This window comes from Saccharomyces kudriavzevii (genome assembly GCF_947243775.1).
Source record: "Saccharomyces kudriavzevii IFO 1802 strain IFO1802 genome assembly, chromosome: 15".
NCBI lineage: Eukaryota > Fungi > Ascomycota > Saccharomycetes > Saccharomycetales > Saccharomycetaceae > Saccharomyces > Saccharomyces kudriavzevii.
The window spans coordinates 665,178-680,657 of NC_079286.1; the positions used below are offsets into that span (position 1 = coordinate 665,178).

Genomic DNA, 15,480 nt, shown 5'->3' on the forward strand with positions numbered 1-15,480 from the left:
AGAAATCGAAACATTCGCAAATCATGACAACTTAAAAAAGGCAAAAGTCATCGCATAGGAATTTTGGAGTAAAAAGCTGCAATTGCAAAGATTCTTTCTACATGACAAAAGCTTATTAGTATCAGTACACTATTGATAATGAACGATATGGCAAAACCTTTACCTACTCCTCCGACTGCTGAGGTCAGGAAGAGTCGATCAAATTCACCAAGAAAAGCCCAGGAAGCAAGCCTAAGTCCAAATAAGAATGTCAATAGCGAAAAAAATGGGCCTGAGTCAAAATCAAGAAGCAAAAATGAACGCGATAATGCCGATGATGAGGAATTTGAGTTTTTTCACGAATTTAGTCGGGAGAAAGTGAAAGGTGTGGTACATGCAATTACTGCTGAACTTAAGCAAAAAGGTCCAGATATTGAGTTTTTGATGATACCATTTAGACCGGAACAAACGAATGACAAATTATTGACATTACTCAATCAGTTATTTCCTCTAGGAAACGGACAACCAGTCAATGAAAAAAAACAATTAAGAGTTATATCCAAAACTGATGTCTGGACATTATTTCAGTGTTTGAAGTACATTTGGTGCAGACTGCCAAATTCAGAAGTCATAGGCTGGAAATCGTATGTGGAATTCAAGTACAGAGAAGAGGTTAAGAAATTTCCACGAAAATCATTCTTGGAAATTATGCCTCAATGTCTGGCTTCTCCAAATCATGCATCAATCGTTTACGATTTTTTCGATCTGATTATTTCAATTTCGTCAAATTCGAGAATTAATAAAATGAGCGCAAGGAAAATTTCAAAGATGTGCGCAATTTGGGCATTTAGCAAACAAAAGCCAGGTTCCGATGTTCAAGATTATGACTTTGAATCAGGCGCTATAAAGTCATCTGCTCTCAACAATTCCATACAAGATGGTTTAGACCAATGGATCCCTGGTTCAGATGCCATGTTCCATCTACTCTTGGCATTTTTGAGGAGCTTTGTTCCTCAAGATCTCGAATCTGCGAAGCTGCCACGTTCCCTAAAGGGTTTACTATTCAATAATCAATATCCCCCCACGAAATCAACAGCTTATACATCGGAGACAATTTTAACCATTCCCCTTGTAACTTTAAAAACAGACGCGTTTTCAAGAAAGCCTTGGCAATTACTGGAACGTTGCAGCGATCTTTTAGACTTCACCGACCATGATGCCTTTGAGGCAAGAGAAGATTATGCGTTATTAAAATCTCTATTCAGGAAAAAAAATACGGTAGAGGGAATCAGCAAGAAAATGTCCCAAGAATCAAGAAGATTGATGAAGGCTATGTCTACTAAACATTCAACATTTCAAGCAGGCTGGGCTCCTAGAAAATGCATAGAAAACATGTCACATTTCAAGGAATACATTGAAGTTAAGAGACTTGATATAGATGATTATTTCATATGGACTTGGTTGTCATCCCTTTCTTTTGAACAAACATCTGAAAAGAAGAAAATCTTTGGGAGATCTATTATATTAGAATTCGAATTTGACGGGTTTAAAAAATGGGTAGTTTTTCAGGAATGCGATATAACATTAGATTACAATAAAAAGGGCCAATTCAAGAAAATGACATCTGTATCATCACTACCAGGTGAAAAGGAGGAACCTCTTGCAGATTCTGAATTAGGAAAACAATCTCTCTCCGAATCACCTATTATATCTCAAACATACCAAAAATTTCAAGCTGAGGTACCTCAACAAAGTACTTTTCTAAGAGACGCCTCATCCGATAGCCAGGGGAAATATCACACAGTTATTAGTAGAGATGCGTTGGCCAAAAACAAGCATAACGTTAACTTGCATTCGTTTGAGCATAAAATTTCTAAGTGGAATCCTCTAAACAACCTAAGAAAGAAAAGTGGTAGTAGCTCATCTTCATTTGATAACAAGGACAGGGACAAAGACACGAACACTTATGAAGAAATTCATTCGAGCAAAAATCATAAATCAAAAAGAGAAGAGCGCGTTTTAACAGAGTTCAGTACCCTCAATCCGGCCGAATATCAATTACCGGTTATTGAAACTGATGCATCAACTTTCAAGATTGATATACCCGAATTAATGTACGAGATCGATGATAATAAGGAAAAGAGGAACTTGCCTGTTCTAACAAGCGAAGAGTCCCCAACTTCGCCTAAAAAAGCCACTGGCTCAACTCTAGAGGAGTTGAATAGTATGGTTGAAGAAATGATGATTGATAAGCCAGAGGATGTTAAAATTTCTATAATTGAGGCAGAAACATTTGAATCATTGACAAAGTTCGATCAATATAAACCAACTAATATAACTGACGAGGAAATACAAAGTAGCCATTCAAGTGCCGTTCATTCTTTGAAATTAAGTACCAATACAAACGATTCTTATGCTGACAGTTCGAAACTTACTACCGACGGAAAATTGGTGGAACCGAGAAAGGTTTCTATTCAGTCTAATATCGATGACGATTCATCCTCATACTATTCTCCAAATATGAATGATATACCGACGTCAAGAATGCCAAGTCAACCCACATATCCCAATTTTCATTCGAAAAAAACATTTACAAATGAGCCTCACTTGGAGATGTTACAAAGTAGAGATGATATGTCCCAGCAAACAATATCAAACGCATCAAAGAGAGCGCCTGTTGAACAAAAACCTTATCAAAACAGTCGCACAAAGGGAGTGTCACCAGTAAGTGCGCCAGTTCCGTTTCCTTCATATCCCCCAGTCAGATCTCCACAATCTTCAATGAAACCAACAGGATTCAAGCAGAATACCTTGAGTTCGCCAATCGGTTCTAAGGAATCTACTCATCATGTAATAAATCAACCACCTGCGGCGTATCGAGAGCAACATGGCTGTTTTCCTCGTTTAACAAACCAACGCCACTCTCCAAATAGTGTTACTCCGCGAGAATTAAAACCTAGGAATTCACAAACAGGAGATGTGCCTATCCCACAACAAATGCCACCAATAAAAAAAGGGATGTCGTACGCGTCATCTACCATACCATCATATCAAACAATGGAACGGACGAATCCTCTCATTCAACCTCAAATGAAAAGTTGTCAGCCTCCTGTAAGTGCCTACAAAATGAATCAATCACCACATCATAAAAATATGGAAAATGCTTATGGAAACGGCCGCTCCGGCAATGCCCAGATGCCTGATGGAAGATGGGGCAATCATCCACCACAAATGGCGCCGGAAGGCGTTCGACCTAGCCAGTTTCAAAATCCACAACAATATATCAATAGATATGCTCCTCAGGCTCAACCTGCAGTGCCAGCAGAATACTATAATGGGCCACCACCCAATATGCGAGCACCTCCTATGACGCCGCATATGATTCCACCGCAGGAGCCAGTACGTTGTACAGCTGGTGCGAACAGACGTAGTTATCCACAAAGCATGAAGTCGATTCCTCATGCTGCGCCTACTCAACCTATGGGAGTACCGAATAGTGAGTTTTACCTACCAGAAGCTCCCCAAGGGAACAGACTACATGGAAATATTAATAAGAGGCAAGAGAGAAAGAAGCTGTACGATAACATCAGAAGCGGCAATTTCGGCATATAGAAATACCTTTTACCTGGAACAACTATCTTTATAACCTCAGAGGCTATAAAATCTTCAAGATATATATATATATATATATTCATCGCAAATATTTCGGACATTACCGGACATTCAATTTTATGATTCTTTTTTTAATTCTCACAAAAGGTAGACTAGCACACATTAAAGTTGAATATGAACCCACTATCCAAATCCTTTAGAAGGTCGCTTAAATTTGTCCTAGACGTGCCCTTGTTGTCTGCATGACTCTCATAGTATGGGTGCTATTACGCTTTTCTTCCACGCTGAATAATTCAGCGAACAGTTGACGGGTAAGCATCCTCTTAAATCAATGTAATTTCGAAAGTATCGACAAACTTCAATGCAATGGCATCACAACTCTGATTCCTCCAATTAAAAAACAGGTAAAAGCTCTCAAACAACTGTGCTATGTCCCAAGAAAGTAGCGTTTCATCAGAGTCTCAGGAACAACCTGGTAATAATCCTAAAATAGAGGACGCAGACGCTGCCTCTGCTCACCCTAGAGATAATAGCAAACCCGTACTACCGTGGGATCATGAAAACAAAGCAATAGGAATCAAGAGCTTTAGTGGTTACAAAGTCGATTTCACTGGTTGGATAAGAAGAGACATGAAGCAACAACGACAAAGGCAGGCTGAATCTAATGCATCCGGCATGAAAGAATTAGAGAACAAATGCACAGGAAAGAAAGAACCAAAGGAGAGAGAGTCTGAGGGCAAGGAGCTTGAAGAGGAGAGGGAGGACGGGCCAGAACTATAAGTTAACCCTAACCACTTCAGACAGTACTCCAAAACTCCCAATTGTGATTTGGTACATGCGCCGTAAAGCTCACATATTAATCGTGTCCACTAGTCAAATTTGAAAATTTCGCAGAAAAGGCAGCTCATTCACTGCTGTATAAATAAATATGCGTATAAACTAAGCTTTTTAGGATACTACACTCTAGATTGTCCTTAACAATCATAAAAAAGCTAATGCGAATACACTTCCCTTAGTTTTTCTGAGGAAAAATCATTCAAGAAAAATTCAATCAGAATTGATGGGAACTTAAAAGTTAATTTAATGGGTCCTCCTTGTATTCTAAAAAATTAGCTAACTATATTTCGGAGTTACGTGTGATTATTTTATCGAGGGTTCGCAAAAAATAACGTGATTATCTTATTGCCCTGTACTCTTATGTTAAACTTTTGTATTTGGGTCGACGATTTTGAGAAAGTAAGATGTTGCTCAACTCGTCTTTTGTTGGGCTACGGATCTGATACATCTTTTTGTTACCGTGCCGCTGTCAGTCTTAGAAAAACCACTGAACGACGCTAAAAAAAAAGGCGGCGCATTTAATGACATTGAGATGTTGTCAAAGATGATTTCATCTTTGTGTAAAAACTTCTTGTGTCGCTCCTCATCCTTTTTGTAATAATAAATATGTGTGCTGCCATTATTGTATTTTATCGGATGTTTTTTCCTAAATGTTAAATTGCCAGCAAGCCCTCCAATAATTTGGAAGAAAGCATCAATCGTTGACATAATTCATTCGAACAACCCTACTATAGCTTAAGGAATTAATGGTGTCATTCAGAGGGTTGACCGCAGTTGCCCTGTGCCTCGCAAAATTAGTAACCTGTAGTCCCGTTTCTGCTAAAAATAAAGATTCCATACAGTTTATTTACGGAGAAAGGGAAAGTATATATTCCGGCGTCGATAGTCAATCAATTAATGATAAGATTCATGGGGTTAATTTAGGCGGGTGGTTAGTGTTAGAGCCGTATATCACACCATCTTTATTCGAAGCTTTCCGCACGAACCCACATAATGATGACGGTATTCCTGTGGATGAGTACCACTTTTGTCAGAGATTAGGTTACGAAAAAGCGAAAGAACGCCTTCATAACCATTGGACAACATTCTACAGAGAGGAAGATTTCGCGAGGATTGCTTCTCAAGGGTTCAATTTGGTTAGGATTCCCGTCGGGTATTGGGCCTTTACAACTTTGAGCCATGATCCCTATGTTACCGCAGAACAAGAATCCTTTCTGGACCGAGCCATTGATTGGGCAAGAAAATACAACCTAAAAGTATGGATTGATTTGCATGGAGCGGCCGGCTCACAGAACGGCTTTGATAACTCGGGATTGAGAGATTCATATAAGTTTTTGGATGATGAATATTTGAGTGCCACCATGAAAGCCTTGACGTACATTTTAAGCAAATACTCAACTGATGCATACTCGGACACTGTTATTGGAATAGAATTGCTCAACGAGCCGTTGGGGCCAGTTTTTGACATGGAAAGATTGAAAAATTTCTTTTTGAAGCCTGCTTATGACTACTTGAGAAATAAGATTATGAGTAATCAAATTATTGTCATACATGATGCTTTCCAACCTTACAATTACTGGGATGGTTTTTTGAACGATGAGAAAGAGAGACATGGCGTCATCATTGATCATCATCACTATCAAGTGTTCTCCCCCATCGAACTAGCAAGAAAAATGGATGAACGTATTAAAATTGCCTGCCAATGGGGAATCGGTGCCCTTAGTGAAACGCACAGATCTGTAGCTGGCGAATTTTCGGCAGCCCTAACTGATTGTACAAAATGGTTAAATGGCGTTGGCCTTGGTGCGAGATATGATGGAACTTGGGCCAAAGGTAATGAAAAATCCAGTTACATCGGTTCCTGTGCAAACAATGAGAACGTTGCCTTGTGGTCCGAAGAAAGGAAACAGAACACTAGAAAGTTTATCGAGGCCCAATTGGATGCTTTTGAGATGACAGGTGGATGGATTATGTGGTGCTACAAGACAGAGAACAGTATCGAATGGGACGTTGAAAAGTTAATTCAGCAGAGCCTTTTCCCGCAACCCATTACTGACAGAAAATTTCCAAATCAATGCCGCTGAGTTTATAGCATACACCAAAGATTTTCGGAGTGTTGTTATCATTATTGAAGGTAGCTTTTGACAATTTAATGTCCCTATATAATTTCATGAGCTGTATAAATAAGTACTCGTTCTTTCTAATTCACATCTATGGTACATATGAGTGTTTTCCCGCAATAGTCAGAAATTTTATTCAATGCAAACATAAAGGAGGGCCTCTTATTATTATATGCTGACACTTATGTGGGGGAGGAATGATGTACGGGACACGCGTCACCCTCGGTATTGCCGGACAGTTTACTTGAACAGTGCACATGAAATGAAGAAAAAACAGTAAGATTTACAAAATTTGTTGGCGAGTACTGTGAAAGAATGGGGAAGAACTCTTACACACGTACAAGATTGCATATATTGATATTTGCATTTGTTTGTTGTGTGATTTGAAAGAAGGCACTGGAACACTATCTTCTAGGATCCACATCTGATAAATGGCAGCAGTACCCACGATCGACCTTACACTAGCCGACTCAGATAATGAAGACATATTTTTTTCTTTTTCCTCTTCTACAAGTATGGATAATGCAGAAATTAGGAAAGGAGACATGAAAGGAAGAAAGGCCGATGAGAAACTTGTTAGGCCTGATGGCAGTGCAAAGCAACCCCTCTCACATGCTTGCAGGGCGATTTTATCGAAAAAAGAGAGCTCCAATACATCTTTGAACGAAGAGGCAACCACGAACAAAATTTTCCATAGAAAGGACAGTGGAGAATATTTCGACGAAGTAAATCAAGTCCATAGTTCGGAGGAAAAAATGATGAAGTCATTCAATGGCGACAGAAAAGTGCATGTGATTAATTCAGGTAAGCAAATGACAAGGCCCTCCAACGGTCACGTAGACTCATCAAATAAATATGAGCAAAGTAAAATGAGCGAGGAAATAATTCATGATCAAGTGGAAAAAGAAAATATCGATGTCATTTTTTCCTCATACTTTTCCAAGGACTGTAGCAGCAGCGAAGATGACTTAAAATCGAATAATCATCGGAATGGCACTCTCAATTTTCAGGACCTGAAGTCAAACTCAAACGAGACACGCTCAAGAGGGCAGGATTGTAGCTATGTGACAGAGGAGAACCATTTGGAAAACGAGGACGCGGATCAGACAAAACAAGCCACAGCTATAAATTATCATGTCCTTCCACTTGAATCTAGTGCTAATCTGAAATCCGAAACTGAGAATGACTTGAAAAATACTATAACAAATATTACCGACGTGCAGCGGTCACCAATGTTAGTTTCCAACGCAAAATCTTTCGGAAACGAGGCTAAAAACGGAATAAGCAAAGCGGAGGAAAGGATGACCATCCGACTCCCAGGACTTCGGAGCGATGCTCTCTTACTTGAGCCAGAACAAAGCGAACTATTCAAACATTTTGGTGGACAACCTGTCGACACGGATGATGTTAACATCAATAATAAAAGAAAGCACAGTGGTGAATTAGAAGATAGTAAGGTAGTTAAGAAACCTTTATCGCCTTTGAAGTACTTAGATGACGGCGCGTATGATTCCAATGCTTCTGGACAAAAAAATAACTCGATTATAGTTCTCTCAGATGGGGAAGAATCTGCTATCGGTATAGACGATTTCAAAAGTAACTCAAAAGCTTCTGAAATAAATATAATCAACAATCATAACAATGATATGCCAGAAGTTATATCTTTACTAGACCTCCCAAACGTTGATTATGACAGCCCAGTTATAAAAGAACTTAGTAATAGCAATTCAACAATGATATCAGAAAGCGGCACACAAAACTCAGGTTCACTAACTCTTCAAAATGCTGTCAAGACGGAGCAAGCCGAGAAGATTCCCCACCAAGAGACCAATTCACTTGAGACTGCTAAGAAAAATCATCAAAGTTTACTAAAGGAGATGAATTCGAAAGAATTAGAACTGCGCAATGCTCTCAATTCTTCTAAAACAAACTCAGAAATCCTAAGAAAAAAACTAACAAGAAGAGAAAAGGAGGTTTTTGAAGCTGAGAGGCATTGGCAACTATTATTAAGGTCAATGGGTAGAGGCGGTAGAACTATCAGCTCAACCCAACAGATTCTAGTCGATGGAGCTCAAAGCCAATTGCATAAGCTAAAGGAAAAAAGGCAACTAACTAAGGCAAAACTGGATTCAATTAACATGAAGATGTATAACTTCAGCGAAAAATGGAAGTCTTTTGTCCACTCAAAAAACATAAAACTACAAAAATCGTTGACCGCACTTGAGCGGTCAATCAGGGACAACGAAGCCACTGCGACTGTAAATAAAAGAAACGAATATTTGGCTGAAAAGGAGAAATTAGATCAGATGTTGAAAGAAGGGACACTTAGCTTTAGTACTTACAAAAAATTGACGGGGGAAATCCAGCAGAAGCTAAACAATTTTAAATTGGAAGACCAACGTAAGGGAGAAGCTGGTGGCACTATGTCAATAGTACGACAGTCCCTGGCAAAAAGAGATTTGTTTATAAAATCCATCGATACTGCAAAAAATCTACTGGTAAACAATACATCAAGAACAGAAATGACGAAAAAAGTTCTCTATAAACATCTGGACAATTTAATCTCATATAAGAATTTCTTCGAAGGGGGGAAATCCTTGATAGACGTAAACAGAAGAAATATCGCACAGGAGTCGGCTCAAATATTGTTTACCAATGGTGTAAAAATGCCCATTGTTTTTGAAACTTTACAGGATTACGGCATCAAATTTTCCAACCAGGCCCTTGTCAGCCCTGATAGAAGAGCTCAATATTTCAAAAGCATTGCACTTGCCCGCGATCTCATTTCGAAGTCTGATAGATCGGAGGACGCCAAACGAAAGATCACTCGATTTTTGAATATCCTAGAAGAATTTCGAAGGGATATCGACACTGGATTTCCACCAACGCCCTTAAAGAGAGAAGGTGTTGGGAAAGCTGTAGTTGGGTTGAGACAGCAAGGACTTAAAATGGAAAAATTGTATGAAAACTTGAGAAGATATAAGGTTCCTCTAACAAGTGAAGAGATCCTACAGCAGAGCTACTTATTTCCAGCAAACGCGAACGAACCACTTCCCTTAAACTGGAACACCCCAGAAGGTACAGAGAATGCTAATTCTATAGGTAATACTATGTCAATGCAAGATGAATTTCATATTTCTAATATGCATGCGGCTGAAGATCAAGAACAGATAAGGGCTCTTTTGGAAAACGTTAAACAGTCAGAAACTATTATTGATGGCGAAGCACTTACTCCAGAAGACATGACCGTGAACTTATTAAAGCATCAAAGGTTAGGTTTACATTGGTTGTTACAAGTTGAAAACTCCGCAAAAAAAGGTGGTCTACTTGCCGACGATATGGGACTGGGTAAAACTATTCAAGCTATTGCATTAATGCTGGCAAATCGATCAGATGATCATAAATGTAAAACTAATCTGATTGTTGCACCAGTTTCTGTTCTAAGGGTTTGGAAAGGTGAGCTAGAAACGAAAGTAAGAAAGCACGCGAAGTTTAATACGTTCATTTTTGGAGGATCTGGTAATGGGAAAGTAAAGCATTGGAAAGATTTGGCTAGATATGATGCCGTCTTGGTATCTTATCAGACCTTAGCAAACGAATTTAAGAAGCATTGGCCAAAAAAATTGGATGATGAACAAAAACAACTGCCGGCCGTGCCTCATATTCAAGCTTTAAATGCATTAAAGACTCCAAGTGAGTACTATTCTCCATTTTACTGTAATGATTCAACATTTTACAGAATTTTATTGGACGAGGGTCAAAATATCAAAAACAAAAACACAAGGGCCTCTAAGGCATGCTGCACTACAAATGGTGTATATAGATGGATTCTATCTGGTACACCGATTCAAAATAGCATGGATGAGCTTTACTCTTTGATACGATTTTTAAGAATCCCACCTTACCACAAGGAACAACGGTTCAAGTTAGATATTGGGAGATTTTTCCAGAAAAACAAGCAATATGAATATGACAATGAGGATAGGAAAAATGCATTGAAAAAGATTAGAGTTTTATTGAATGCCATCATGCTTCGTCGGTCTAAAGCCGATAAAATCGACGGCAAACCGTTGCTGGAGCTTCCACCCAAAATCGTAGAGATAGACGAATCAAACCTGAAGGGAGAGGAGTTAAAATTTTACACAGCTTTAGAATCAAAAAATCAAGCACTAGCCAAAAGACTGCTCAATAATTCCACTAGGGGTAGTTATTCCGGCGTTCTCACATTGCTACTTCGCCTGAGGCAAGCTTGTTGTCATTCAGAGCTAGTTGTCATGGGTGAAAAAAAAGCAGAAGGTACAAGGGTAGCAAATGGGAAAAGCTTTGAAAATGACTGGCTCAGACTTTACTTGAAAATTAGTCATATGAATGAGGAAGCGCGGACCCAAGTAATTACTTCAATGAATTCTATGACTTGTTTCTGGTGTTTGGAACAATTAGAACCAGAAGCAATGTCCGTTTTGACAGGGTGCGGCCATTTAATTTGCGATGCATGTGTCGAACCCTTTATTGAAGAGTCCTCTTCTTTGCCTCAGGCCAAGAAAACTAGAGGTGGGGCTTTGGCTCTTCCATGCAAGGATTGTCAGCGTTTAACAAACGAAAAAGAGATAGTTTCGCACAAACTGTATGATCAGGTAATAAATCAGGGATTCAGTACGGAAGATTTACACGCAGAATACCTCAATGAAATGGAGAGACAAAAATTACAACAAAAAGATGTTTACGTGCCAGATTTTGTGAACTTGGAACCATCAACAAAAATAGAACAGTGTATAGAGGTTATCCAAACGGTATTTGATGACTCTCCAACTGAAAAAATCATTATTTTCTCCCAGTTTACAACGTTCTTTGAAATTCTTGAACATTTCCTGAGAAGTAGATTGAATATTCCTTACTTGAAATACATTGGATCTATGAATGCGCAAAGAAGATCAGACGTAATTAATGAGTTTTATCGTGATCCTGAGAAAAGAGTACTTCTAATTTCTATGAAAGCTGGTAATTCAGGGCTGACATTGACATGCGCAAACCATGTAATTATTGTTGATCCATTTTGGAATCCCTACGTAGAAGAACAAGCTCAAGACCGTTGTTATAGAATTAGCCAGACGAAGAAGGTCCAGGTGCATAAACTATTTATCAAGGATTCTGTTGAGGATCGTATTTCTGAATTGCAGAAAAGGAAAAAGGAAATGGTTGATTCTGCCATGGATCCGGGGAAGATAAGAGAAGTGAACAGTTTAGGCCGCCGGGAATTAGGATTTTTATTTGGTTTAAACGCTCTGTGAAGAGCTCATTAGCCGTGGATTATAATTGGAGATACGTATAAATACATAAATTGATATACATCTAATTATTTATATCTCATTAGGAAGGAAGGAAGCAAGATTATTCCTTCACAGAAAATATTATTAGCGAGCAGCGGCAACAAGAGCACGCAACTAGCAAGAGATGCTTTGGAACGATCTCAAACGAGACCTTTCTGTGCAAATATGGAGTTAGATAATGTTTAACATAATCATCATGTTCTCATAAGAGATTTTCAAGAGGTTTGTTGCGTATTTTTCGGATAAGTATTGGGAGATATCACATTACAAAAAAGTATGCCATGAAAAAGATAATGATTAAATGTATATCAGTAAAATTCGGTGACAATTTTTGGGATTCCGGATTCCGTTGTTGATAAAGTTAATAATATTATGTATATAGAATACACTAGTAGTTTTCCTGGTTGATTTAAGAATCCACAAAGGGGAATCGACAATTTTACATAATCTTATACTTATTTGTTTCTTCGTCGTCATTCATTGATCCTACTGCATTACCGATCCTTGCGCTTCAGCTTCTACCAAATTCGATGATGTTTTGAATTTTACTTCAATATTTCTATAATTAGCGTCATCTTTAAAATGTTGATAATTAGCGGTGTCGATTAAGAATAAAAAGCAGAACTCTTTCTTATACTATATAAGAGAGGTATATAAAGCACACGCCGATTGGACATATTAAGAATGTTCAACATAATAATAAACTAGGGAATTTACTATAAGTTCGATGTAACGACACATATCATTTATATATACATTCCAAGTTGGTGTTCAATTAATGGATCTTTGACCCCAAGTGCACCCACCAATATAACGTCATTCCAACATTCTTCATCCTAAAACAAAGACTAGTTGGGTGAATAATGATGAACCTACTTGTTCCAACAATTCACAATATAGTAACGATCAATAACTTTAAGGCTTGGCAGGGGAAGGGAATGTCTAGTTGATCTGTTCGCGGTTTATTTTCGGCTCGATATCTGCACTACTAATCAATGAAAGATACTTTAATCTTGTTTCTGCAGCAACCAGTTTTACCAATTACATATTTTTCTGGGTATGGGGAGTTAAAAAATCAATATTCCGATATTACCTGAATCTCTCAGATAAACTTTTCAATAATTAGCAGCGCCGTGGCGCAGTGGAAGCGCGCAGGGCTCATAACCCTGATGTCCTCGGATCGAAACCGAGCGGCGCTAATTTCTTTTTTATCGCCCTTAAACAAGAGTTTTTTTTTCAAATCAGAGTTGGCATTGGTATAATTGGATACTAAATCAAGGAAATCGAGATCAACATAGAATTCGAGGAATAGACCATGCCCCTTACGTCAGTTTTAACAGCCTCTCTACTATGAATTCAGATCTTGTCGACATTAATACGGGCGGTCAGGGATTTATAACCACGGAAGTTGACGATGAATCATGGGAGCTATTAAAGAGAGAATTCAACACACTATTCAGTAATCTAAGAAAGGAGAATAACGCGGAAAATAAGCCCACCAACGATGAAAGAAAATCGGCCAGAAGGCCAATCAATTTACAAGACCACGACGATTCACGTTTACTGAATCACCGAAAAAATGGTATTGTCATCAGTGCTACGCATAACAGGTTCGAGCGAAGTTCTGACTCCCGTGATATGAGAACGTGCGATTCCAAGAGAATACGTTTAGCACAATTTATTTTTGACACTCTTGAAGGCAAAGAGGTTTGTTTGAAAATATTTCAGCATACGCTAGAACTACTAAGTTTATTGCTATGCAAAGCAAAGATACGAATACCGTCAAAACTACACTTAGTTATCCTACAATTGAGTATATTTCGATACCTCTTGAGATTTGGCAACTTGACAGTGAATTTATTTCAAATTGCGAAAAAGTTTCGTCAATATAGGGAAATGAGGAAATCACACCTCCAAGAAAAACCGATCCGCTTCTATTCAAAAGGATTCCAGTTTAGTAACATAGTCGAAGCCTTCTATAACTTGACAGATGAGTTGATATTGTTGCACAAGTTAAAATCAGTTTTTAGTGGAAAAAACATTTCAAGTATTAACGCCGGCAAATTTACGAGGTTTATCAAACAACAACACAACATCCTATGGGAGGTTTTAAATATTATTGCTATGAATAAAAACATTTTCCAATGGCAGCAGCTAATGAAAGAGGAGATTTATTTGAATCTATTTAATATTAATGACAACGCAGCGAAAGAACACAAATCAGAGTATAAAGTACTTGCTAATAACAAAATTAACTTGAAATTACAGAAAAATATTTCTGCATTCGATTTTTATAAGATAATACTGAACCTATTGTCTAATCTAATCAATATCAAGAATAAAAGGAAAGAATTTAACTCATGCTTAACTTATGAAATTATTACAATGGGTTCCTGTATTGCTGAACTCGTCAGGCTTTGGAACCAAGCCAGACTGGCTCTGGCTGAGGAGTATGCAAGCGCTACCTGAAACGGGTGACTGAACTGTTGTATATCTTGTCCTTCTCTTCTTTTTTTTTAGTTTGTTACTATAGTACTCGTATATACAAATTTTTTCTTCTTTACTTCTAAAGATTTAGTTATACCCATTCTGCCTCCACCTGAGCCTTTTGAAAAGTGTAGTCATTTCTATTAATGGTAACTACGCCATCTTTCAAACTACATTTCCATCTAGCTTTGGTCCTTGTGACTTTATCGTATAAGCAAAGCATTAAGTTCTCATCTGGCCCGTCTTCTTCGCCCTCTGAAATCAGATAGTCGTCGTCGGAATCATCTAATTCTGAACCGACCTCATCCGTATCTAATAATGCACTTCTTTTTTCCTTCTTTGCTTGTAACTTCACTTGTTCTATCTGTTCCTTTTCCTTCCGGCTTTTTTCCTCCTCCTCCTTCTCATCTTCTTTTTTTCCCTCCTCCCCATCTACATTTTCGACAGTATTTATATTAGCGTTTTCGATGGTCAGCTCTATCTCCGGCTTTACTTCAATGTTGGACTCACTGGCTCTGGTTAGATTTGTGCCAGCACCAGTATTCGTGTTAATACTATTTGCTTCTCCTGTATTAGTTACAACGTTGGCCCCTCCAGCATGCGGCATGTTATTATTTGCATTGACATTTGGTAAAACCAGTCCTTCATTACCAGCATTTTCTTCCTTGATATTAAACTCAGTGGTATTTGTATTGGGAGCTGCAAGATTAAAATTTAAATCGTTCTGTACACCACTTATATTTGTCTCATTAAACTGGTTATCCCAGGAAAAAGTAGTTACTTTGGACTCTGTAAGCTTTTTTTGCCAGACGTTTTTCAGGTCTTGTAAAGTTTGTTCATCTATACCTGCGTTTTCAAAATCTTCTCTTACTTCATTTACCACAGTTTCGACAATGATTTCATATGCTCTACTTGCCTCTGCATTCGACATGGTATCCTGACGGTCTCAATTGTGAATGGTCTTAATTTCTGTCCTGCTGTACCCCTTCTTCTTTGGGCTTGCCCCGATAATATACGGCATGGCTTTATCCATCTTGTGTTCTCCTTTAGCTTCATCTTTTCTTCCAAAGTTTTGGATCACCCTTCACGAAGATGATTTCGCGTTAATTAGTGGATAT

The 15,480-nt window shown here is 38.3% G+C and overlaps 6 protein-coding genes and 1 non-coding gene across 7 annotated transcripts; 6 read left to right on the plus strand and 1 right to left on the minus strand.

Moving 5' to 3' along the window:
* Positions 1-138: 138 nt before the first annotated feature.
* MSB1 (Msb1p) lies at positions 139-3,591 on the plus strand (the record flags this gene model as incomplete). Its single annotated transcript, XM_056231365.1, has 1 exon — positions 139-3,591. The coding sequence occupies one exon, from the start codon at positions 139-141 to the stop codon at positions 3,589-3,591; it is 3,453 nt and encodes a 1,150-aa protein (XP_056085192.1).
* Positions 3,592-4,020: 429 nt separating this feature from the next.
* On the plus strand, positions 4,021-4,371 carry IES4 (Ies4p; the record flags this gene model as incomplete). The annotated part of the gene is made up of 1 exon (XM_056231366.1): positions 4,021-4,371. The coding sequence occupies one exon, from the start codon at positions 4,021-4,023 to the stop codon at positions 4,369-4,371; it is 351 nt and encodes a 116-aa protein (XP_056085193.1).
* Positions 4,372-5,174: 803 nt separating this feature from the next.
* On the plus strand, positions 5,175-6,512 carry SPR1 (glucan 1,3-beta-glucosidase; the record flags this gene model as incomplete). Its single annotated transcript, XM_056231367.1, has 1 exon — positions 5,175-6,512. The coding sequence occupies one exon, from the start codon at positions 5,175-5,177 to the stop codon at positions 6,510-6,512; it is 1,338 nt and encodes a 445-aa protein (XP_056085194.1).
* A 467-nt stretch (positions 6,513-6,979) lies between these two features.
* Positions 6,980-11,836, plus strand: ULS1 (translocase ULS1; the record flags this gene model as incomplete). The annotated part of the gene is made up of 1 exon (XM_056231368.1): positions 6,980-11,836. One exon carries the CDS (start codon positions 6,980-6,982, stop codon positions 11,834-11,836), a length of 4,857 nt encoding a protein of 1,618 aa, XP_056085195.1.
* Positions 11,837-13,002: 1,166 nt separating this feature from the next.
* Skdi_15.trna17 lies at positions 13,003-13,074 on the plus strand. The gene has a single exon. It is a non-coding gene; the product is annotated as a tRNA-Met (tRNA).
* Positions 13,075-13,225: 151 nt separating this feature from the next.
* Positions 13,226-14,344, plus strand: PEX27 (Pex27p; the record flags this gene model as incomplete). Its single annotated transcript, XM_056231370.1, has 1 exon — positions 13,226-14,344. One exon carries the CDS (start codon positions 13,226-13,228, stop codon positions 14,342-14,344), a length of 1,119 nt encoding a protein of 372 aa, XP_056085196.1.
* Positions 14,345-14,453: 109 nt separating this feature from the next.
* TOA1 (transcription initiation factor IIA large subunit) lies at positions 14,454-15,293 on the minus strand (the record flags this gene model as incomplete). Its single annotated transcript, XM_056231371.1, has 1 exon — positions 14,454-15,293. One exon carries the CDS (start codon positions 15,291-15,293, stop codon positions 14,454-14,456), a length of 840 nt encoding a protein of 279 aa, XP_056085197.1.
* Positions 15,294-15,480: the final 187 nt, after the last annotated feature.